The following is a 27,062-nucleotide window of genomic DNA, read 5'->3' on the forward strand; positions in this document are numbered from 1 at the left end:
GGTATAAAAAATGACCATGGGATGAATTACAGAATGATATGCCATGGGGAGAAATACAGCAAGGTAAGGTTTAGAAGGATGCAGGGATAGGGTTTTGCTTTTGGAGGAAGTGGTCATGGAATGCCTGGAAGATACTCTTGAGCAGAGACACAGAGATAGCAAGAAAATGAAGGACCTGGCCATGCAGTTATCTGTGAGAAGAGTGTTCCAGATCAAGGGGTAATAGCAGCTCTCAAGGCCCCTGAAGGAGACACATGCTTAGTGTGTTGACAGAACAGCAAGGAAACCAATGTGACTAAAACAGCATTACAGAGGGTCAGAGAAGTGGTGTGAGGCCAGGCCATGTGCAGCCTTTTAGGTTACAGTAGAGCATTAGGTGTTTACTCTCAGTGAGCTCAGATATGACAGCAAAGGTCTGAGCAGAGGAATAATATGAACTGTCTTGTGTTTTGTTTTTATTTATTTATTAATTATTTTTTTTGTGCGATACGCAGGCCTCTCACTGTTGTGGCCTCTCCAGCTGCGGAGCACAGGCTCCGGACGCACAGGCCCAGCGGCCACGGCTCACGGGCCCAGCCGCTCCGCGGCATGTGGGATCCTCCCGGACCGGGGCACGAACCCGTGTCCCCTGCATCGGCAGGCGGACTCTCAACCACTGCGCCACCAGGGAAGCCCTGTCTTGTGTTTTGAAAGGATCACTCTGGTACTGTGCTGAAAATATACGGAAGAGGGCAAACACAAAAGCAAGGAAACGTGCTGAGAGGGTGCTGTACATATACCAGCAGGGATGCTGGTGGCTTGGACCATGGTGGGAGCATGGAGGGGCACGAGCTAACACTTGTGTGCTCTGAGGGTATGGCCTACAGAATTGGGTGATTGATTGAGTGTGGCGTCTGAGAGAAAAAGAGTAGCGAAGGGTGACTCCAAGATTTTGATCTGAACAAGTGGAAGGATGGAATTGCCATTATTGAGATGGGAAAAATGTAGGAATAGAAGCATTTGGGGAGCAAGTAAAAAATCAGAAGTTTATTTTCAGGTACTTGGAATTTGAAATTCCTATTAGATGCCAAATAGGAAGCAGGAAAGGAGTCTGGAGTTTAGGAGAGAGGATCAGGCTAATGAATAATTTGAAAGCGATGAGATAGTATATAAAGTCATAATGTAGATAAATAAGAGAAGAGGTCCAGAGATTGAACTCTAGGATAATCCAATGCTTTAGAAGTTCAAGAGATAATGAGGAACCAGCAGAGGAGACCTAGAAGGAGCTGCCACTATAAATAAAATTATTTTGATGAGAAAGGAGGTAAGCATATTCTAGAAAGAAAACTATGGCATGGTGTACACAGGAAACCATATACATAAGAACTACTAGAGTATAAAGTGAGGAGTCAGAAATTTGGACAAGGGTCATCGTTGCCAAACTAGGGAGACTGGCCTTCACCCTGTGGGATGGGCAGAGTCACTGAATAGACATAAGCAGCAGAGTGAAGGATGGATTTTTGCAGAATTCTCCGAAGGGAATGCAGGCAAGATTGTCCAGGGTGACACCACAGAGAAGATTGCAATGTCTCAGATGACAGAGATGACCAAGACTCTGAATTACAGCAGGGATGGAAAATAAAGAGAAAGGGGCTTGAACTGAAAAAGAAAAGTTAGGAAGTGCAAACCTTTCCAGGATTTGGACGCTGGGGGAGGTGCAAGGATGCCAAGCTCTGGCTCGAATGACAACGTGTTTGGCAGTGGCATTAACCCGTAGAAGAAACAGATGAGTCACGGTTTGGGGAAGGAGAGGGTGGTGGCTTCAGTCTCAGATGTGCTGTGTTTGCGGTGTCAGTGCAGTAATCAAGGAGCTATGTTTGGCAGGGAGATATATAAATTTGAAATTCGTGGGAGAGGTCAGGCTAGAAACAGATCTGGGACATGTCAACACAGAGGTCACAGACAAACCACCAGAGTGGATGAGATGACCTATGATAAAAGTCAGCATTTTCCTTCAAACCTACAACTAAGGCCAGGATGAGGGTAAGAAAGATGATGGGAAAGAAGAGAACATGGTAGGAGGGAGGAAAAAGAGGTAGGAAAAAAAGTAAGTAGAGAGAAGAAGAAAAAAAGGCTATATATCTAATGCATTCTAGGCCAAGCATGCCATTAATACTGTGCAAATATCTGTGGTTTTGTTTTTAATATCCTTTCCCAGTTCATACAGCATATTTATTGGCCTTTTTGACCACAGCTGCATTTCAAACAGATTACTTCAGGAAACAATTCTAAGTGATGCCTAGACTTCTTTTTTTTTTTAACGTTAGCCTACTAAAACTACATTATTATTACTGGAGCAGAGTTTATTTCTATTCAATACCATGTACTAGACTAAGTGCCAAGGGTCCAAAAATGAGTAAAACACAGTCCTCTGCTTCAAGGACATTTAACCAGGATCAAACACCCAGAAATGGGCTTCCCTGGTGGCGCAGTGGTTGAGAGTCCGCCTGCCGATGCAGGGGACACGGGTTCAAGCCCTGGTCCGGGAAGATCCCACATGCCGCGGAGCAACTAAGCCCGTGTGCCACAACTACTGAGCCCACGTGCCACAACTACTGAAGCCCGCGCACCTAGCGCCTGTGCTCTGCAACAAGAGAAGCCACCACACTGAGACGCCCATGCACAGCCCCCACTCGCCGCAACTAGAGAAAGACCGCACGCAGCAACGAAGACCCAATGCAGCCAAAAATAAAGTAATTAATTAATTTAAAAAAAAAGTAGAGAAGATTAGTTAAGTCGTTGATTTGTTGTTATTGTTTCTGGTGGCTGACAGCCAACTAATGCACCATTAGTATGACAATTATAATAGAAATATGTCTACCTTCAGCTCTATCTTTTTATCTATCTATCCATCCATCCATCCTGCCTCACTCTAAAGTAGAAATGGAATGTATAACATATTTAATATTGTAAATATAATACTCATCCAGTGCAAAAATAATATTTATCAAGTGAAAATTCAAGTATTTAATTAACACATTAATAAAAAATCACTACACTAAGTTTGCAACATTAATAAAGACATAAAACTCATTCTTCAGGCATCAGTATTACAGACTTCCATCTTTAGGACATAACTATACTAATATTTTAACTTACTTCTTTTGAAGGATTCATTGGTAATGTAAAGATAGTTTTCCAATACGACCAGACAAACATTGCAAAAAGTAGATGATACGCAATCAGGCACACAACTAAAATGAGAGAAACAAAATTATCACTTTAATATGCAAGTACATGCTAAAATCACGGTATTCACAAAAGATGTGCTTGTTCTAAAATAACCAAATAATTTAATTATTTAATTACTTACTATCCCATGATTAGAACCCTCCCATCTGTAGACAAGACCATCTATCGGCAAAATGGCTACGGGGACCTCTCCTAAGTTGTAAAAATAAGGCAGCTATGCCTGCAACTTTAAATAATAAACAAAGTGTTAAACGAATGTTAAAACATTCAGGCTGTAAGAACTTTGCTTCACTAACAAAGAATAGCAAAAGCAGTTCCTGCTTGAGCTGTTTGCCTATTTTGCTCAGCTCGAGTCAAATCTGGTGGTCCTGTTTCAAGGACAGTAGTTTGAAACAGAGATCTTCTGAACAAAGAGAGATTTCCTCCAAGGACAGTTCAAGTTTCTTACTGATCACATGGGACAATTGTTAACAAAAGCATTCTGAATATTTTTTTAAGGTAGTGTACATAAACACACTTTGTGTGGTATTTTAGTCTTGAAGTCTTATGCAAAGCTGAAATATTAATTTTGTACACAGTGATAATGATTAATTCTGGATAATACATTAATATATAACTTACTTGTGTAAGATACAGTTGAATAAAATATGCTAATTTAATTTAAAATATAGCATGTTTGGTATTTTTAAACCTTAACAGCCATTTTAGCTTTTTAAAAGCAGCTGATATTCCTATTATAGAACCATAAAAACATTCAGTTACCTCATAAGGCACTTATATCGGTGTGAGATGACTAGACCCAATGATATTTTTCATGAATTATCTAGGTGACTCAGGTATGGGGTCAGACTCTGAGTTGAAACAGGAGATTGTTGATATTCCTGTTATCTTGGAGCCATAAGAACCTGGCACAGTGACTGCCATTTCAGGGTTAAGTTCTCTGCCAAGCGTCTGAGAGAATTCAGTCTGGGGACTGAGAGAATTCAGTCTGGGGACTGAGAGAATGAGACGCCTTTAACCCATCCTGACTCCAACATTCTCCAAGTATGACTTACTCCAACCAAATCAAAATGAATGCTATTTGTTTTTGCCAACGATTTTTAAAATTTTAGACTGAAGGCAGTGATATATCTTACCTTGTTCTCCAATATTTTCCATGGACACTATAGAAATAAATAGAGAAAAGAGACAGGCAATAGGTTATAAGAAGCTTATGGCAAACAGAGGGCCTGACGGAGACAGAAGACGCTTGAGTAGGTTAATAATGTGGCTCCGTTTCAAGCCAACGTTCTTTAAATATTTGTTCAACGTTGTTTCGAGGAGGGATGAGCACTATGGGAGACAGGTGGGGAGGGAAGGCGGGTGACTGCCCTCCACCAGGCCCCCGCTGGCGCTCCAGAAAGCTCCAGCTTTCTGGCTGCCACGCAGAAAACTAACCCCGCCAAGCGTGGCCCTGGCGGGTCTCACTCCTTTATCGATAGGTTTCTCGGGTTTCCTTCCAACTACAGAGTTCGGATGAAAGCTCTCCAGCTCATCACATTGCCAGTGACACTGATTGCTCTTTATAAGTTGGCAACCACCGAGTTAGCTTTCCAGAAGGAAAAAAATGTTGTGTCCACAGCATACACTTCTCTTGCCGTATTTCTGAAAGGATGAATTCTTACGCCCGATGACTAACTGCTTCCTACTGTACAACAAGGGGCCCAGACCACGTGCCCGAGAAACTACCATCCCTGAAGGGCTGCTGTAAATATCGCAAGGTGGCAGGTAGATTGAGGACAGGGACCACAGAGCTCAAACAAGCTGGGACAAAAAGCCCCACTCCGGCAGTTTTCTTGCCTTCTGTTTGTCTACTTGTTTTGTTTCCCATGTGGTGGTCATCCTCCATTTGTACTAAAGTCTTCAGGAAGCTCTGGCCTATCTCAGTTGTAGCAAGGGAAGATTTGACTTTATTTATGTAGTTTTGTTCCTCCTTGGCTATTTAAAGGGGTACAGTATTCTGGGCCTTTGTCCTGGAGTATATTTTCATTGCCTTAAGAAGCACTGAAATCAGAGGGTAATGTCGTGAGAGATTTTTAAGATTACCTGATCCAATCAACCTCCTTCACAGGAGAGCTACCGTTTAGCCATTTCTAGAGTGAGCAGGAGACACCGTTTTGGAGAGCAACCCACTCCCTTCCTGGATTGCTCTTAAGAATGACTGTATGATCAGAGGGTGCCGAAATGAGCCTCTCGTGGCTTCTACCTATGGAATCTAGGCTTCCAATCTGTAGCAATAAACAGAAAATCTAAATGGCAGACCTTCATGTGTTCTCTTTTAACCTAAAAAATAGATGATTTCGGGCTTCCCTGGTGGCGCAGTGGTTGAGAGTCCACCTGCTGATGCAGGGGACGCGGATTCGTGCCCCGATCTGGGAAGATCCCATGTGCCGCGGAGCGCCTGGGCCCGTGAGCCATGGCCGCTGGCCTGCACGTCCGGAGCCTGTGCTCCGCAACGGGAGAGGCCACAGCAGTGAGAGGCCCGCGTACCGAAAAATAGATGATTTCCAGATTTCTCACCAACCTTGATGTGGCTCCTTTAAACATTTCCTGGTCTCTCAATTTCCTTTTACCTTTCTGATCCTCATGATGGGACAGGCAGACACAGGTGATCTTTGACTTACAAATGGCCTGTTCCACAAGTGTGCTTGTCCACCAGAGGCGAGAGTCATAGTGCACTTTCTCATAGAATACGTGAAGACGTTAATGTGAGGCCAGAGGAAGGACCAACCTGGCTTTTCTGTCTGATCTCCACCTCTCCCTTCATGCATTTCTCTCCAGGCTCTGACTTCCCTGTCTTCAAAGTGCTCCAAAACTGACTACAGCTCTTCCTTGGATCAACATTTCTCCTCCTTCAGCTAATCTAATGAAATGCAAAAGCACTTTTAATTCATTCGTGCATTTATATAGGAATGACCCTTAATGACCATTTCAGAGGTGCTGGTGTTTTAAAGAAAATGTATTTGCTAACCCATGACTCTAGCTGTCAGAACTGAAACAGTAAAACAAAATGACATTAAAAAAAGAAAAAGTACAGTTAGTATGAGAAGTTTTTTGCCCTGGACCATTATTATATTGACGGGATATGCATTCAAAGACATCTTTTAAAAAGCTATTTCTGCCCCTCACAGTTTGTTTTTCTCTTAATGTACTTCAAAATTCACAGATCTTCTTTTTTTTTTTCATTTAAACAAGTTACTCATGGATGCATGCTTATGGTAAATAATTCTGATAACATTTATAGAGTTAAATGTGAAGGTCCAAAAAGGCTGTATCAATTACACTCCCCCAAATTGTGAACCTATCCAATTTCCTATGAATGTAAAATGTCTTTAATTTTTGTCAACATTTTAGGCCAAAATAAAAAATCACTGTTTTAGTATTCATTTCCCTGATTACTAGTGAACTTTAAAAAATTTTTATTAAAAAGTAAAATGATTGGCTTTTCTGATCTCTTCTGATTAAATTACCACTTTCCCATTGGTCTACTTCTCTTTTACTTATTGAGAGTCTTTTATATAGTACTCTGGGAAGTAATCCCATATTTGTTACATATGTTCCAAATAAAGTTGTGTATAACTACTTTCAAATGACTTAATAGGTTAGGGGCTTCCTTGGCGGTCCAGTGGTTAAGATTCCACACTTCCAACGCAGGGGGCGCAGGTTCAATCCCTGGTTGGGGAACTAAGATCCCACAAGCGGCATGCCGCAGCAAAAAAAAAGACAATAAATACTAGCAAAATCTTACGGTTTATCCCTGATTAAACAGCAGTATCAAAACTTTCAAACTGACCTATTTCACTAACAGATATATGGACTATACTTGGTTTTGCTTTATGATCTTGAGGAAATTAATGTTCTTTCAACCATGTTTACCTGTTTAGTGGGTCAATGGTTCACCCTGTAATTTTCAATTTAGTGGAAGAGTTGTCAATTTCAACATTTCCTTTCTCAGACAAAACCACATAGAATACAATGTTATTTTCTATTTTGTTCATAAATGACTGTTGAAGAAAAGGTTATAATTTAGCCACATATGTTATATGTATATAAAGATAATATATGGGAAATACAGACTCATTTTTGGAAAAAATAGATGGTAGGTCAAAAATAGATGGTAAGTCAAATGTAATTTGACTATTTACATCAACATGAGAATTAAATAGCAATACTGATCATATTTATGACAGATCTTCCAAAGATCTACTGGGTTTTAATGTGAATTTTGCGTTTTATTCAGTATTATTTAATTTTATTATTTCACAGAATTTCAGTTTGGTCTATTTAAAAATTATGCTGATACTTATTCTCCAACTACACACACATAGAAATTTCAAATCTTTTATAACCATCTTTAACATATTTTGTAAAAATGACTTTTGACGTAATTTAATACAGTTATTTCTATTTTTATTAAAAGAAAATGGAGGCAGATGAGCTTTACTCCAAGTCACAATGAGTAGCACATTAGTTAATTCTATCTGAGAAATTCTTTTATTTTCAATTTTAAAGTTTTACGCATGTGACAAAAATATTATGATTTGGGCTCTGCTGGATCTTATTGAAATTAGTTCCTTATTAAAGTACAATAACTGGCATAGAGCATCTGCCCCATAAATGTTTACTGAATAAAGACAGAAACGGCGCAGTGGTTAAGAATCTGCCTACCAGTGCAGAGGACGCGGGTTCGAGCCCTGGTCCAGGAAGATCCCACATGCTGCAGAGCAACTAAGCCTGTGCGCCACAACTACTGAGCCTGCGCTCTAGAGCCCGTGAGCCACAACTACTGAAGCTCACGCGTAGAGCCCGTGCCACTGCAATGAGAAGCCTGTGCACCACAACGAAGAGTAGCCCCTGCTCTCTGCAACTAGAGAAAAGTCCACGCGTAGCAAAGAAGACCCAGTGCAGCCAAAAATAAATAAAACAAATAAATTTACTTAAAAAAAAAGACAAACAGAAGAAAACACCATTAATTTGAATCATAAAAGTGGAATCCCAAAGCACACCTATGAGAAATGTTAATTCTTCTGTTGACTTGAAAATTTCAAGAACAAAGTTATTTCTTTTACCTGTCATCTTAGCACACTGTAGAAACTCAACTAGTAATTTGCAAAACCAAGAGTAATCTTATCTGTACTGCCGGCTAGCATACATCCCCAGAAGTGAAGACAATACCTCATTACACAAAGGAGACAGAGACTGACCAAGTGGTTCATGATCCTCTAAAAATTAAAAGCTTGAAGACGACACTGGCTTCAACTTGGCTTCAAGAAACTTTAAAAGAAGACAGAAAGGTTTTATACGTTTATAGGGTTTTTCCCTCCTAATTTTGGCTCTTCCTTAGTATTTTACTTTTTAATAGTTCAGTTTGTCAAAGTGAAGAAGAATCTTACTAAGCACAACCAATCTAAAGAGCAAAGGCTCTGGATAAAGACCGGCAAAGCTCCATCCTATTTCTGCCACTTGCTGGTTTACACAGTGATTCTACATATTCCATCATGAAGTGAGGGTAGTAATAACAACAGCAATATCATCACAGCTGTTGTGGAATTAAAAGAGGTAATACATGTAATGTACCTAACATAGTACCTGGCACACAGTAAGCCCCCCAAATATACAAGCAATTATAATACATGATATTTAATTTTGCAAACACTAACTGTAATAGATAACATATAGGAAAGGGGACTACAAATTACAAAGAGACAAGTAGTATTTGTACAGACCTCTGAAAGACATCAATGCAAAATTCTGACTAAAAATAGACTTTACAAAGTGAAAAATAAAAGGTGAAAAATAACTTAGATCTCCATATCCTGCCTTTTTATATAGATGTGTCATTCCAGAAACGTGATAAATAAAAATGGTGGTACTCATCCTTACACAGGGTAATGATGAGACATAAAGACTTCATTCCTGATGTGGCAGTCAGTCCATGTGAGAACTTCACTAAAAGTGAGAAGATCTATTTTGGATGTGACACAATCTGTTCAACTTAATGAATAAGAACAATGACTTTTTTTTTTTAAAGGCCTAAATCTTATATTCATTCCAAAAAAGTTAGATGCAATTTACTCTTGAGAATAAGAGCACTGCTGTTGTTACACTAAAATATTTACCCTTCATACATATGGTGACCATCTAAATACATACAATAGTAACACCATGGGTCAAGATTCTAATTTTCATTTCAAAAACTTAACTGCCTAATTTTATCTTGGATTAGCCTAATTTCTTTCCAGTTCCATAGCCTACAATGATCATATGCTGCTTTAGAGATCTCTAACTTTCAATCTACCTGCAGGACTTAACATTCCTCCCAGATTAAGTGCAGTACAACTAGGCAACAAGAACTCTGCCTTGTTGAAAGATCCTGAAGAACTGAAGTACCTTCTTGGCACTGGTGGTCTATTGGAAGAGAGAAGTGGGAATGATAAATTATTACCAGCGTTTGCAAGAATGTTCCTTTTGCCAAGAGGAAAATGAAGGCCTTTAAGAATTACATCTTGTGGGGGGCTTCCCTGGTGGCGCAGTGGTTGAGAGTCCGCCTGCCGATGCAGAGGACGCGGGTTCATGCCCCGGTCTGGGAGGATCCCACATGCCGCGGAGCAGCCGGGCCGTGAGCCATGGCCGCTGAGCCTGCGCGTCCGGAGCCTGTGCTCCGCGGCGGGAGAGGCCGCAGCGGTGAGAGGCCCGCGTACCAAGAAAAAAAAAAAAGAATTACATCTTGGAATCTAGCACTGTCAATATAACTGCAAGACTGGTAGGTCGGGGGGCCAGTTGTGTTTTCTGGCCACCCTTTCTGCTAACCCTCCTCCTCCCTCATTAGTCATTTTTCTAAGAAACAGAGTGAGGCATTAGAGAAAAGGCTGACTGGTCAGCCATCAGTTTAGAATTGATGCATGATACTTTTGTTGTAGTATTGATCTTTAAGAAACTCTTGTGTAAAAATAAAACAGGTAAAACCGAAGTTGAAGAGTCAGATTGTCAGCCAAAGTAGAAACCTCTAATATACAAAAGGGTGAAAAACTGCTTCTTATTCCAAACCTGACTTGAGTAAACATCCTTAAAAATGCATACAAAAAAAATTAAAGGCATACCTCACTTATCTCTTCCACATGAATTATCAAGCAGTCATTTAATCCAGGGGTCAGTAAACTACAGTCCTCAATCCAAATATAGCCAGCCACCTGCTTCAGTAAATAAAGTTTTTTGGAGCAGAGACACACGCACTCATTTACATGGCTATTTCTGTGCTACAATGGAGAGTTGGGTAGTTGTGACAGGAAGAGTATTATGGCCTGCAGAGCCAAGAAAATTTACCATCTGGCCTTCTTATAGAGAATGCTTTTCAACCCCTGTATAAATATAGTTCTCCAGAGAAACAGAACCAATAGGGTGTGTGTGTGTGTGTGTGTGTGTGTGTGTGTGTGTGTGTGTGTGTGTGTGTGTGTGTGGAGAGGGAGAGAGAGAGAGAGAGAGAGAGAGAGAGAGAGGCCAGAGGAGGGAGCAGGGAAGGAGAGAGAGAGGGTAGAGCATGAATGAATATGAATTTTAAGGGCTGGCTCACAGGGTTATGGGGGCTGACAAGTCCAAACGCTACAGAGCAGGCTGGCAAGCTGGAGAGCCAGGGACGGGTTAATGCTGCAGTCTTGGGTCTGAAGGCAGACTAGAGGCAGAGATGCTTCCTCCTCAGGAGACCTCAGTCTTTGCTCTTAAGGCCTTCAACTGATTGGATGAGGCCCACCTACATTATGAAAAGTAAGCTGCTTTACTCACAGTCCACTGATTTAAATGTTAATCACATCTAAAAGAATGCCTTCACAGCAACATCTAGACTGGTGTTTAACCAAACAACTGGCCACCACAGCCTAGCCTAGTTGACACATAAAATTAATCATCATTGGGGCTTCCCTGATGGTGCAGTGGTTGAGAGTCCACCTGCTGATGCAGGGGACACAAGTTCATGCCCTGGTCCGGGAAGATCCCACATGCCGCGGAGCGGATGGGCCCGTGAGCCATGGCCGCTGAGCCTGCGCGTCCGGAGCCTGTGCTCTGCAACGGGAGAGGCCACAACAGTGAGAGGCCCACGTATCGCAAAATAAAATAAAATAAAATAAAAAAATTAATCATCACACCTTGCATCTAGAATCTAATTTTATTCTAGAAACAGTTTACTAAGAAGACATGTGTTGATCTTCTGTGTAAGTTCTGAAGCCAAGTTCATTATTTACTGTAAATTAATAAATTGGAATTATAGCCAGCAAAGTAACTACATAAACTAACTTTATGTACCTGCTAGAGGGAAAACAATAATGAAATCCTTTGTCATACTCTAAAAGCTTGACTGCAAATAATCCTATTCAAATTAACTTTATATATACACCATATGATTCCCTAAGGATGCTATCCAACCCTATTTTCTAAAGAGCTCTAAAAATATTAGAGCCGATTTAGTCTAGATGGATTTAAATTCAATCTTGATTAAAAGCAAAGGTTCACCTCAAAGATCCTTCCAGTCCTATATTTTACCAACTGATTTTTAAAAATTTTGCTTTGGTGATTATACAATTGAGAGTTTGCTGTCAAAAATGTTATCTATTGGTAAGTAGCAGGCTACCACTGTTAGTAACTTGAATCTAGTTCAACTTTCAGTCCTAAGTACATCCAAAATCCAAAACTTCAGATACTAAAACAAGCCTTCATAGTAGGTAAAAAAAAAAAGTACTTTCCCCCTTAAATTAGCAAAGAACAGTTACATAATTTTTTCCAGAACAATCTGGTTTTGGGGTGTTTTCATCACAAATGTATACTGCTGTGGTTTTTTATTTCTTTTCTTAATCTGAATTTTCTTTCTCTTGCCTTCAAATTCAAACTCTGTTTTGGAAGAATAATTTACTTTTATTGCATAAACACAGTACCTTCTCTGTATAAATCCACTAGGGCAGTCTGACACAGATATACCTCAGCCCCATATATTCAGTCTGATAATGAAGAACACCAAAAGTAAAGAATTGGTTCTAATGAATGAATCTGAAGGGTAACTTTATAGCCAAGCTCTATTTTTTTCTACTTATCTTTAACTCATTTATTGAAAAACAGTCACTGACTCTACCATAGTTACACCACTGAGGACAAAATGGTAAATGAGACTCCATCCCTCTGCTCAAAAAGCCTAGAGTTCATGGGGCCATTTTACATAGAAGTTGAAACTAACAGAAAAAACAAGGACATTAAAACAGTAAAACACTTCCAGTTAAGAAACAGAAGCCCCTCAGATTCAGAAAATTAAGATGAAAATAGGAATAGTGCTACAAATATACTTTAATATCTCCTGTCCTAACATCTCTCCTTTGACCTCAAGTCTCTAGCTGCCACCCCATTTTTCTGGCCCTTTCACAGGAAAACTTACTTTAACAATCATCCAAACGCACTGCCTCTACCCCCTAATTTCTTTTTTTTAATTAATTAAATTATTTGTTTATTTATTTATTTAGTTTTGGCTGCGTTGGGTCTTCGTTGCTGCACGCGGGCTTCCTCTAGTTGCGGCGAGCGGGGGCTACTCTTCGTTGCGGTGCGCAGGCTTCTCATGGCGGTGGCTTCTCTTGTTGCGGAGCACGGGCTCCAGGCGCGTGGGCCTCAGTAGCTGTGGCTCATGGGCTCAGTAGTTGTGGCTCGCAGGCTCTAGAGCGTAGGCTCAGTAGTTGTGGTGCAGGGGCTTAGTTGCTCGGCAGCATGTGGGATCTTCCCGGACCAGGGCTCGAACCCATGTCCCCTGCATTGGCAGGTGTATTCTTAACCACTGCACCACCAGGGAAGTCCCTACCCCCTAATTTCTTGTTACTTCCTCGACCACCACCAAGTGGTTCTGCACCCCCAACATTCCACTGCTATCAGTCCTGTCAAGGTCATCAATACCCTCCCTAATTCTTGGTACTCAAGTTACTCTAACAGAATTAATTACTCTCTCTTTGAAATGCTTTGTTGAACTGACAGTGAATTCTTTGGTGAAACCGGCCAGTGAAAACCCCTTGAAGCAGAATCCTTTGTCCTTTCAGCTACTTTCCAAGAAGCACTAGTTCACTTTTAATGTATTAGAGATCAAAACTGGGGCAGTAGAATACATCAAATCATTCCCATGAATACTGGTGACACCGCTGCTAGACCATTTCAGTAAGAGAAGCCACCGCAATGAGAAGCCCGCACACCGCAACGAAGAGTAGCCCCCCACTTGCTGCAACTAGAGAAAGCCCGCGTGCAGCAACGAAGACCCAATGCAGCCAAAAATAAATAAATAAATATTTTAAATAAATAAAAATAAAAACTTGGGGCAAAAGTCATTCTACAAATAGAATTGGTGGGTTTGTAGGAACTGTTTTGTCAAGGACAGGAAAGCAGTTTCAGAACAGAAACAAAGAATAAGGGTAAGGCTTCACATTATCTGGACCCGAGAACACATGGTTTCCAATGTGGATTCTCACGGTTACATAAAAGCCAGACGTCACAATCCCAACCACAAACACAGGCCATGCAGTCTACACTCCTTGTCAGATCCCCATACGGTTCCTTAAATACTCATTTTGGGATAAGAAAACCATGGTCTCTTTTAAAATGTCAATTGATGTCATCTCACTAAAAACCCTTCCGTGGCTTTGCACTGAATTTACACTAAAAGTCCAATCTCCTTACTCAGGCCTCAGTGCGCCAACACACTCTGGGTCCTACCCACCTCTCCAAGATCACTTCTCATTCCTCATCCTCTTGCTCACTAAGCTGCAAACAGGCTGACCTTCCAGAACACACTAAACTTTAGTGTCTTTACCCTCTTCACCTGCTGCCACTCCTGGCTCACGCCTGATCGTCCTTCAGCTTGCAAGTGACAGGTCAGTTTCTCATAGAGGTCCTCCTGTCCAGTACCCGGCTGCAATCCTTACCACCACACACTGTTTCTTTCTTAGCACTTAGCACAGTCTGTACTTGTTTTTATTTGTTTCTTTTCTATGTCCTTCACTGAGGTTTGCATCCTGGCTCTGTCCAGTTTGATGTTTTATCTCTGCCAAATTACTTATTCTCTCCTCAGTCTTATCTCAATATTTTATCTCATTGGGTTGTTTTGAGAACAAACTAGGTAATGTAAGTAAAAACACCTCGAATAGAAGTTGGCATATATGAGGAGCTCAATCAATGTTAGTTGAATATGGAGCATAAATAAATCACGAAACAGTGAAACCTTAAGAGTAGGAGTGTCCCCAAGGTTTAGTGTTAACAGTTTTATAAACAACCTGGAGAAAGAAGCACATCATGCATTTTTAGCTTGCTGTAGTGCTACAATTTTCTGGACAGTGAAATGCCAAGGCCTCCACCGAGGCCTGTCCAGGTTCTGATAGGGTCTGGCATGCATCAGCATCTCAATGTGAGGAGTGGAGGAAATTGTGTAATTTGGGGAGAAGTAGGATTTCCCAGGTGGTCTGATGCATCCCCCCCCGCCTCTATCCCAGGATTTATATCTAACAAACTATACTGATCTAAACTAGATGTTTTGTCTGCTAGAAATTATCAAACAACCATGGAAAAATGGTCAGGGAGACCTTCTCCAGAAGAATGGCACAATGCAACATCAAAGAAAAAAAATGAATGGCAGTAAACCCGTCAATATAAACCAAGACACAGGAAGAAGAGGAACCTTAAGAACAGGTTATGATGTCCATTGACAGAGGAATGGATAAAGAAGATGTGGTACATATATACAATGGAATATTATGCAGCCATGAAAAAGAATGAAATAATGCCATTTGCAGCAGTATGGATGGACCTAGAGATTATCACACTTAGTGAAGTAAGTCAGACAGAGAAAGACCAGTATAATAGGATATTGCTCATGTGTGGAATCTAAAAAAACAATTCAAATGGACTTATTTACAAAACAGAGTCACAGATGTAGAAAACAAATTTATGGTTACCAGGGGGGAAAGTGGGGGGAGGGATAAATTGGGAGATTGGGATTGACATATACACACTATTATATATAAAACAGATAACTGATAAGGACCTACTGTATAGCACAGGGAACTCTAGTCAATATTCTATAATGGCCTATATGGGAGAAGAATCTAAAAAAAGAATGGATATATGTATAACTGATTCACTTTGCTGTACACCTGAAACTAACACAACACTGTAAATCAACTATACTTTAAAAAAATTAAAAAAAAAAAAAGAACAGGTTATGATCCAAAAGGTTATGCAAGTCGTATGTTATCTGGGTGGTCAGGCCTCCAAATCAGCCATCAAAAGCCTTTCTAACGCTTAATGTACCTGCAACAATATGACAAAGCTGTGAATTAACAATATTACGAAAATCAGCTACTCTGTGTCAGGGGAGGCTTTTTGGCTGTCGGATGTTCCAAACTCACCTCCTTCCCCCAGGATAGACAAGAGGCTGCCTTCATTCTCTTCCCCTACCTGCTGGGCTATGAGAGCTGACGTTCCTCCCACCCCAAGTCTTCAGTGATGACTCCTGTATTAGTGGGTCTGGGGAAGTACCACAGACTCCGTGGCCTCTTTATCAGACAGCTATTTCCTCACAGCTCTGGAGGATACAAGTCTGAGATCAAGGTGTCGGCAGGACTGGTTTCTTCTGAGGCCTCTCTCTTTGGCTTGTGGATGAGCATCTTCTCCCCGTATCTTCACATAGTTTTCTCTCTGTATATCTTTAGAACCAAATTTCCTCTTCTTACAAGCACATCAGTCATACTGGATTAGGGTCCACCCTAATGACCTCATTTTAACTTAATTACCTCTTTAAAGGCCTTATCCCCAAATTCGGAAGTCCTGCAGGTTAAGATTTCAACCTATGAACTTGGGGGAAGACACAATTCAGCCCGAAACACTCTCTGAAATAAGCCTGCAGGTCGAGCAGGGTGAAGGCTAGGTCGGGGTGACAGGGCATCACTGGGCTGGTGGGGGCGGTCAGATGACAAGGGGCAAGAATAAACTAAAGGAAGGGAGTGTTTTGTTAAATGTTAACTCTATGCCAGGAATTGTGCTAATTTTTTTCAAATGTTTATCTCATTTAAACCTTACAACAATCTGTAAGGAAGGTATTATTATCATAATTTTAAAAGTTGGGAAAACAGTCTCCCAAAAGTAAAATAACTTTCCTAGTGTCATTCAGTCATAACCTGTGGTGCTAGGATCTACATATTAGGTCTGTCTGACTCCAAAACTCTTTCAAGGATTCCACCTGCCCTCCCAGGATGTGTGACATCTGGCGCCCCCGACTGCATATCCCTTCCAGGCTTCTTTGTCCTGGGCAGCTGCTCCTTCTCTGGTTGCTCCCACACAGTGGCCCCTCTGTGTTTAACACCTGGGCCGCTCCATGTTACTTGTGATGAGGGATGTTCTGGAGATCAAGGTTTAAGACGTCCTCTTTTTGTCACCCTTCCTCCACCAACCAACCTAAACATAACCTGGAAACAGGTCATTTTACAAACTCTGGGCACAAAAACATTCAAATATTTGGTTATATTTCAGTGCCAAGAGCTTGGCTTTCCTGAGTTCTCAATTCAAGAGCTGGGGAAGGAAGAGAGCTCCAGGTTCCAAGGATAAGAGTGAGATGGTGATGCATGGAAGAAGGTTAGGAGAGGAGACTGGGACTTCCTGACCTGCCTTCTCAGTAGCAGAGGGAAAGATCATTCTTGAGGTCAGTACAGCCCAGGTACACTCCCTTACAGGAAGATCCCTCACTTGTAGAAACTGGCAATGAAGAGTGAAGGAACATACATCTGTCCTGGAAAGGGAATTTGTAATTCCTACCGCTATCAAAATTTTCCAAGTTAGAAGTTCTTCTCTCTCTCTCTCTCTCCCTTCTTTAGCAGTTTGACCACATCATTGTTCTCAATACCTAAGCTCTGCTCTGCAGAAACATTTGGTGTAAACTCTGACTTTCCCAACTGAAGGCTGGGAACACACCAAATGTTTGTACTTAATCATTAGGGATGTGTGGTCTTCTGATTCAGTAGTTTTGAAAGGGGAAGGAAGATTCTGTCTCACTATTATGGCCCTGAGAAAACTCACTGCCACTTTCCTCTCGGCAAAGAGAAAGACAATCCCTGACTCACTGAGTGTACTAAGCAGTACTGTTAAATGAGGGACTGATCTCAGGGCTGGTCCCTGGCTTAGTGCCCTCACTTCTAAGCTTACTCAATGGAATCCTATAATCCCTCTGTCTCAGTTAAAATAGAGGAGATTCCCAGTGCCAGCAAGTTGTACAGATTTCAAGGCAGGTGAGTTTATTTACCCTGTTAGACAGAATTGTACGGGTGCCCCCCCTCTTCCACACGTGGCTACAGCTCAACTCAAGTTCCAACAATGCCGGGGTCTTTTCAACTCCAGTCCCCTTCCTTTCCAATTCCACATGCTCTTCTTTGGGTTGGCCCTGAGAGGCATGACCGACTCCTCTGAATCGGGCAGGTTGGTGTGGACAATACACCTTCAGCAAAGTTCTCCCCAATTCCCAAATAATGCTTGTCTACTATTGGAGGAAGGTCAAGCAGAGATTTTAAATCCTGAAAACATCCCCCTCATTAGTCAGAACCCAAATTTTAGAACTGGAAGGGCCTTAATGATTATTTTGCTCAGTGTTAACTACTCATCTTTCTTATATATGTATGTATTTATTTATTCGTAGTAAGCAAAAATCCCACTTGTATTTTGGTTATTTCAGCATTTAAAAATACACATATAAGATCAGATGGAAACAATTTTTGTAGTGTATTTTTTAATGTCATTAGATCAATCCCTTATTACCTGGTGTACTCAGAATTATCACAGAGGACAGTACTGAGAGAATTTTTTTTTCACTACCGAACATTAGCTTTCTGATTTATTAAGCAGAAAAATCAGTGCTGCTTGTGTGCTTCTCCATGGAAACAGATAACCTTCTAAAACTATCTCCCGGGGTTAGCAGCTACATGTTGAGTACCAAATGACCAGGGCACTTACAACAGAGCACATATAACATATTTAAAAATTAAACCAATATTTCTAGGTTCATGTAAATTATCTGACTCTTCTATAGTACTCCAGAGAAAGGTACAAAGCTATAATTCCAACCTTTGTGTTTACGATGCTCATCAGTATAGAATTTACAGTGTCACACTTGAAGGGATGAATTAAAAGATTTAAAACAACATTAGCACCAGCAGTAATTACTGCAGTCGAGCAATGAGTCGCAATATCTATTAAAACATGCAAAGGTATTAAACTATTCACTGACTCACCCTTCTGTACTGGGTATTGAAGGGTGAGTCAGTATTTTCTTTTATAACTTCACTGTCATATATTCATGAAGTAAACTTCTCACACACACAATCTTTCTTTGATCTCAGCGTGAATTACAGTATGCCTTGTTCCTCTTACTTGCAGCAAATCATACCCTTACTCTGTACTGCATTTACCAACAGCACTAGCACAGCCCGCCGGACAGTAATTGCAGTGATAGTACCTATATTCAGTTGCAGCAAAAGCAAATTTGACATAGTTGTAAACTGGCAGGTCACAGATGAAAGACGGGCCCTACTACTGCTTAAGGCACAGTATAAGAGCACAATAGTATACAAGTACTACCTAATTCTAACTAGATATATTCTTTAATGTAAACAGGAAGTTCTACATAATCGTGTACAGAACTAAGGCAGTCATCAATACTTGGACTGAGTCTCTTTCTCCGCTCAGTGTGTGAGTGGCATCTCATGTTTCCTACTTGTATCTCTCCACCAATTAATGTGCTGATTTTTGTTTTCTGTTCCTGAAACCACTGTCACTTACTCTAGATCTGCAGGCAAAACAAATACCCTGATATTCATTCATGAATTGTGTTCACTGCCTGTGCTGTGTATAAGGACCTAGCTCATGATTAACACCAGGGGATACTGACGCATCCACAGACACAGGTATGTTTCCTCGACTTCTCCCCACCAGCTCATGCCACCAGCTCATGTTTACCCAGTATATGTACCATTTAAACTCATAACATGTTGCTCTTTAAAAAGATAAAATTTCCACCAGTTATCATTAGTGCTCTGGTTACCCAAAAATTGTTGTTGAATTTTAGACTACGTACAGTAAGTAGGCCAGCAGCTCTCAACATTTCTGCCTTGGCCGTACCTGATGGCCGGTGTTCTCATGAGGGACACAGTCCCTACGAATGAAGAAAGCTACTGCATGGGCAAAATGGAGTTACTCACAATTCCCTGACCACCAGCTTTCCTGCTGCACTGTGAAAGGGCAAGGTAGTTAAAAACTACTCCAGTGACATTGAATATGGACCTCACAGACACTTCCAGAGACCTTCAAGTTTAGATATGTTTACAAGGGTATATACAGGCTTCTCTGGAATCACAGTTCCATCAAAATCACCTGCTCCAAGAAAACAGCATGGCGGGCCTCAAAAATTAAACACAAAATTACCATACAATCCAACAATTCCACTTCTGGGTATATACCCAAAGAACTGAAATCAGAGACTTGAACACGTATTTGCAGACGAATATTCACAGCAGCACTATACACAATAGCCAAAAGGTGGAAACAACCAAAACGTTCACCAACAAATGAACAGATAAACAAAATGTGGTATATAATACAATGGAATATTATAGATGATTAGGAATGAAATTCTGACGCATGCTACAACATGGATAAACCTTAAAGACATATGCTTACGTGAAATAAACAGACACAGAAAGACAAATACATGGTTCCACATATATGAGGTACCTAGAATAGTCAAAGTCATAGAAACAGAAAGTAGAATGGTGGGTGCCAGGGGATGGGGGAAAAGGAGAATGGGGAATTATTGCTTAATGGATGCAGAGTGTCATCTGGGGAAGATTAAAAATGGCTGGAGGTGGGTGGTGGTGGCGGTTGCACAGCAGTGGGAATGTACTCAATGCCGCTGAACTGCACACTTAAAACGCAGTCAAAATGGTAAACGGGTACAACGGCAAAATTTTATGCTACGTATATTTTACCACAATCAAAACATTTAAAAATCACCTGCTCCAGAGACTATTCTCAAACCACAAATTAAACTAATATTCACCTGTAGCTAAAGTTTTCTTTCTCATCTCTGGTTATTTCTACAATGAAGGATTTTTGTTGTTTGATCTTTTCAAGAAAGTAAGCTCAGAAGTGGTGAGTAAAGAAAAACAAAGCTTTGTTGAGATGCAGATGTCTAGCTAGGCATTTCCACTGAAGTGGTTCATTCATGAGTCTTCCCAGATTCTCAGTGTCTGATATTCAGAAGAACACCTAGGCAAAATTACAAATTCCACACCTCCTGGGCCTTTTTCAGTGAATGAATGCAAAATCCAAAGACTTCAAGGGTCTTGGGTATTTTTGGATATTGACTGCATACATGTATCCATCTCAGATTGACAGCTTCAAATTAAAGTTAAATTACGTACAGCATACTCTATTTAAGAAGGCTGGGGCAAGAAAGTCTTTCTCTTTTGTAATCTAAAATGGGTAAAAATTTTAGCATTATAAGGGGAGATTTTAGTTAGCTGAAAACTTTTAAAATGGAATGTAGCATCTCTGGGCAATGCTGGCTAAGTTTGAGCACTTCCTGCAAATGCATTTCACTCATTTTTTTAGTGATTATTTTATACTTATATATTAGGGCAAATATTTTGCATATTCTAAATTGTTCTTAATCTTTTAACTTTTCAAATGGGTTATAAAATTAATGTTGTCATCTAAATCCTTATTATAGATGATTACATTTCAAAATTCAGAAAGAAAAAAAAAGAGTCATTTGATTATTATATTTGTGTATTAGTTCACTAGGGCTGCCATAACAAAGTACCACAGACTGGGTGCCTTAAACGACAGAAATTTGTCTTCTCACAATTCTGGAGGCCAGAAATCTAAGATCAAGATTTAGCAGGTCTGGTTTCTTCCAATGCCTCTCTCCTTGGCTGACTTCTTGTGTCTTCACGTGGTCTTCCCTCTACATGTGTGTGTCCAAATTTCCTCCAATCATCTGGTATTATGACTCATTCTAATGACCTAATTTTAATTTAATTACCTCTTTAAAGGCTCTATCTCCAAATACAGTCAGGTTCTGAGGTACTGAGGGTTAGGACTTCAACATATGAAATGGGGGGGGGGAGGGTACAACTTGGCCCATAATAATTTGAAACCATAAAAATATTACAAACTCGTTTATGAACATCTGAGTGATCAAATAATAAAAAGCTAAGCAGGTAAGTCTCTCATAAAGGATTCATGTTCTTTGAAGCTTGAAATGTCTACTGCGATCACAAAAGGCTCAATTAAAACAAGTTCAGTGGGCATCCATTCATTTAAGAAAAGTATGTCTTGAATGCTACTCTGTGTCAGGCATCAGGGTTACTACTGTAACCAGTCATGGTTACTGCTCTCATGAAATTTTCTATAGGTAATCTTCAGATAATAAGAAAGTTAAGCTTGTCTAATAGAATAAGGTCTTTTTAATGTGGATTGAAGGAATCCAGATATCCCAGCAACTCACACACTGGTGTATGTGTTTCATTTTGGTAAAACTTTTAAAATTAAATTCGGGGGTCTTCAGAGCATAGTCAGTAATAAATTAAAACAAGAGTTCCGGGCTTCCCTGGTGGCACAGTGGTTGAGAGTCCACCTGCCGAAGCAGGGGACACGGGTTCGTGCCTCGGTCCGGGAAGATCCCACATGCCGCGGAGCGGCTGGGCCCGTGAGCCATGGCCGCTGAGCCTGCGTGTCCGGAGCCTGTGCTCCGCAACGGGAGAGGCCACAACAGTGAGAGGCCCGCATACCGCAAAAAAAAAACAAGAGTTCAATCTCACATTGTTAAATTCTCAGTCCTTATTTTACTTAACATATGAGCTTATCTGTCAACATCGATTGCTCCCTCCTCCTTGACACCTTCTCCTCCCCAGGCTTCAGGACCCCACATTCTCTTAGTTTTCCTCCACTTCACTAGTCGTCCCTTCTCAGTCTTCTTTGCTGGTTCCTACTCATCTCCTCAACTCTCAGTGCTGGTCATCTTTGGTCCTCGTCTCTGCTCAATTTACGTTCACTCTCTTGTTGGGACAAATGTATCCGATGTTAAGTCTTTAAATCGATTTAAACGCTGAGGACTCCCAAATTTACTCCTCCCGTCCAGACTCTCTTCCCAATGCCAAACTCATCTACACAACTGCTCACTCAGCATCTCTGCTTCCATGTCCACATACCACTGCTGATCTACGGTCACCCCATCCCCACCCAGCTCCGCTCTACCTACATCTTGTGCATCTCAGCTCATTTCCATTCGTCCAGTTGTTCAGGCCAAAACACTGGAATCGACTGGCTCCTTCCTTTCTTTCACAACTCCCGAATGTCTGTCAGGAAATCCTGTTGTCTCTAAAAATAAATGCAGAAGCTGGCAACCTCTCTCCCTTCCCACTGTCCCCACCATGGTCTGACAGATCATTTCCCACCTGGATTGATGAAGTAGATAGCCCAGAGTACGCAGCAGCCAGGATGATCTCTTTAAACGTAAGTCATAGCACGTCACTGTGCTACTCAGCACTCTGCCACGGATCCCTGTTTCACCCCAAGTAAAGCCAAAATCCTCACAATGGCCTATGAGGTCCCATAATCTGTACCTTTTCTGCACCTCTCTGACCTTGTCACCTACGTCCCTTCCCCCTGCTCACACCCCTCCAGCCAAAATGACCTTGTTCCTCCTCTAACATACTCACACACTCCTGCCTCAGGGCCTCCATACTGACGGTTCCCTCCGCCTGAGATGCATTTCTTCCCAGTGCAAGCATGGTTCAATCCCTCAGCATCTTTGAGTCATTGCTTAAATTCCTTGACCATCCCACCACACACACACACACACACACACACACAGACGTATGGATAAAAAGATGTGGTCTATATATACAATGGAATATAGCTTGGCCATAAAAAAGAATGAAATCTTGCCATTTGCAGCAACATGGATGGACCTAGGGTGCATTATGCTAAGTGAAATAAATCAGACAGAGAAAGACAAATACTATGTGATTTCACTTATATGTAGTATCTAAAAAACAAAACAAATGAACAACACAACTAAACAGTTCTAGATACAGAGAATAAACAAGTGGTTGATAGAGGGGAGGTTGGTGGGGGGAGGAGAGAAATAGGTGGGGGAGATTAAGAGGTCCAAACTCCCAGTTGCAAAATAAATGAGTCACGAGTACGCAAAGTACAGTGTGGGGAATATAGTCAGTAATTATGTAATATCTTTGAATGGTGACGGATGACAACTAGACTTATTATGGTGATCTAAAAACTAAAAAAGGAAAACTTCCACTGGCATTCCCCATCATTTCTGCTCTGCTTTTTTGCTTTGTTGTTATGATACTTAGGAGCCTCTAACACATTATATAAGCTACTGTGTCTCTTGTTCTTCCTATCCTCCAACTAGAATGTAAACTCTAAGAGCCATTAATATATATATATATATATATATATTTTTTTTTTGCAGTAGGTGGGCCTCTCACTGCTGTGGCCTCTCCCGTTGCGGAGCACAGGCTCCGGAAGCGCAGGCTCAGCGGCCATGGCTCACGGGCCCAGCCACTCCGCGGCATGTGGGATCTTCCCGGACCGGGGCACGAACCCATGTCCCCTGCATCGGCGGGCGGACTCTCAACCACTGCGCCACCAGGGAAGCCCAACAAATATTTCTGAATGAATGAACAAATTAGGGAGGTACTCAATAAATTATGGATGGTTTGAAATGCATTCTATTCTTGGATTTTAAAATTGCTTGCTAAAATGCAAGTTTATGGGGGCCTCCAAATGAATCACTGCTCTCCACCCCCTCCAACCTACATACAGCTCTCAGTTGTGCATATCTTAGTTTTTAGTATGTCCTAGTCCTGGAATAAGCTGCATTTCATTAAAAATATGCTATAATTAAAACCTTGATTAATTCCAGCTGGTCTCTGCCCTGCATCCCTTCACATTAATGGACCTCCCTGGAGGTGTCCTGTATAATCACAAGTCATAATTAAGCACATAAATCCCTTACTGTCTTTCTTCCTACAACATGTCACATGGAGTTGGCCACCAAGTAAAAACCCTGATCACAAATTAGTCCCTGCAATTCAGAGCAGGCTCGGGACTTACAGTCCGAGGCTCATAACACTGAAATCTTTTTCTCCGGCGGTAAATGGTACCAGGTGTCTCTCATTAGGGCTCAGCATCAGCTGTTTTGGAGCAGGCTGTTTTTCCCACTACCATATTCCCAATGTGAATTATATGGACATTACAGAGACTGTACTTTAGGTTGCACCATCTCTCACATCCCTACCAATTTGGTGAAAAGCCACACTTCAGATTCAGCCACCTACTACCTCTCCTGAGATGACCTTTGGACCCCCAAAACCATCAGGGACACGGTCTGGTCTGGGTTTTCAGTCACCTCATTCTAAACATACTCATTCAAATACAGTGAAAATCCACTTTTTACATAATGCAATAAACAGAGTCAGAAATTTAACTGTATCTATATATATGAGAAAATAGATAAGCATTACAAAGCATTCTGGTCTGCCAAATTTCACCTAGTTATAATCAAATAAATCTATAAAGTTCTTGTAAATACATGAGCTGCTTTTTACAAGGACTGTTGCTATTATAAGATGACCATGAAGAAAAGCAAATTACCTTGAAACTATTGTACTCTTTGGGTACTTGGTTTTAAAGGATGTAGAGAAAAAGGTTTTTTGATTATTGCTTGGCGTTTATTTTACTGAAGAACTGATCTGTACCATTCTGTTCCTTTAGGGTGGCGATGCTAGTGAATAAATCCAGAGGTCAAAATACTTTATAGCAGGAAAGCTTAACTGACACTCTACATGAGGAGAAATTTCAGGATACCATGGAGAAATACTGGCAAAGAAATAAAGCTCAGTGATCTGTAAAAGCACTTCTCTTTCATTTGCATTTAAAAATGTAATCAACAACATATCTAAAATGAACTACCATCAATATGCATTTTTTAGAGTGCTGAGAAGCGCTAAGATGATAAATGCAGCAGATAGTTTTGCTCCAGTGTCTCCCAAATAAAAATGGATTTTTAACATTCCTGGCACAAATATTTAAAATTGAATTTAAAAGTCATAGTCAGATGAAAAGTCAAATTAGGAAAAATGCTACACAAACGTTTCAAATGTGATTTAATTTTGAAAGGAAAAATTTCAGGCAATCATAGCCAGTTACTTTATTGCTAACATATGCTTCTTAAGAAATCAGGTCATCTACTTCCTCCCAGCTGCCCTCACCCCACCCCCTGCCCTGCAAATTCCACCCTTTTCCATTCTCAGCATTTGACTGAGATAACAATTAAGATAACATAAAATTACCCTTAAAAGAATTAGAGAAAAATATTTCAACAATGTTTAATGGACTATTAAAGACATTAATTCAATTATGTTATGCTTTTATTATTAATTCTCTGGTATATATCTACATGGTAATATAAAATCGTAGGCTTCCGCATACTATTAAGACTATCTTTCTAAACAATCTTTGTAAAACTGTTTGCCCAACGGAGAACATTAAGAATCTATGGCAAATCTATCATTTTGCAAGTAAGATGAGATAGTATTTCTCCAGTCATGACAATGTTGCAGTCTCAGGGGACCCACGAACTCACCACTTCCTAGAGGAAAGAAGGCTGAGCGATGTGATACAACAGTCAAAATGCATGAAATCAACAGTATAAATTACAACATGTAAGTCCTGGTTCCATTTTTCTGAGAAGAAAAACCACAAATTTTCCATCAAGATGAAAAAGAAAAACAATCGAAGCAAACAAAGTCCACTGAGAATCTTCTCACTGAGAACGCTCCATCTACACTAATCTCTGGAATATCTGTCTTCTTGGTTTGTTTGGTTTTTGTCCTCCTGGCACTTCTTCCTACCACGGAGGCCAAAGGGATCAAACACCTGCTCTTGCTAAATAAACCCTGTTGCCTGGGATGTGGGCACAACAACAGCTCAGCCAGCTGATGCTCCCAGAACCATCTTTATGGAGTCACAGGGCGCAGGGATGGCTCCAGGGCTTGGGATGGCTGGCCACTAGGGCGGCAGCTCCTTCCCAGGGTATGACGTCAGCTCTGCTTCACCCACCTTCTCTCGGTTTCTGCTCATTTTCTAAGCTAGGTTCTCCAGTCTTCCCATGGATTCAATAAGGTGTGTTCAGGAAGTTCTCACATTTACTCACCAAGCCACAGGCCCTAAGCTGAGAGCACAGTAAAAGTTGCCCAAGCATTGGGTAAGAAATGAGGCAACTGAAACAACCACGTAGTAAGCAGCTGAGGCAAAAATTGCTGGTCATAATCTCGCTCTGAGATATTTATATGTGGTAGATTGATAATATGATTAGACAGTCATCACTAGTGAAGTGCTCTCCATCAGCTCTTCTTACCTGCTGTACTGATCATTCTGATTTAACACTGGTACAGCAACCAACTCACAGGCTCCCAGGACTGGGGTGGTTCATTCTCTATTTCTCCTTCCTGCCCCTGTGCCATGGGAGCAGCATTTTGAAAGTTACCAACCCTGCTCCTCATGCACAAGCTGGAGGGAAGGCTTCAGTTTTGTTCTGTTTTGTTTTTCCAGAGGCAATTTTTCCGCTTAGCTGTGAGGAAAAGATGTCTATTCAGTTCTCCTCTAAATCATCTCTGTGGGGAAAAAGTGCCTAGCACATAACACAGGTTCAATAA

General features: G+C 40.9%; 1 protein-coding gene across 2 annotated transcripts in view; it reads right to left on the reverse strand.

The window, feature by feature from the left end:
* The window catches only part of ZDHHC2 (zDHHC palmitoyltransferase 2), a 67,434-nt gene that overhangs the window by 34,848 nt on the left and 5,524 nt on the right, over positions 1–27,062 (reverse strand). Inside the window, exons 2-3 of one of the 2 annotated variants that reach the window (XM_082863813.1) lie at positions 4,368–4,394; positions 3,139–3,233 (exon numbers count right to left, since the gene is read on the reverse strand). In XM_082863813.1, the coding sequence (XP_082719939.1) occupies positions 3,139–3,233; positions 4,368–4,394 (122 nt within the window). The remainder of the gene's footprint in view (positions 1–3,138; positions 3,234–4,367; positions 4,395–27,062) is intronic. The other variant, XM_082863814.1, reaches the window with a different exon arrangement.

Source organism: Leucopleurus acutus (genome assembly GCF_964270905.1).
Source record: "Leucopleurus acutus genome assembly, chromosome: 21".
Taxonomy (NCBI): Eukaryota; Metazoa; Chordata; class Mammalia; order Artiodactyla; family Delphinidae; genus Leucopleurus; species Leucopleurus acutus.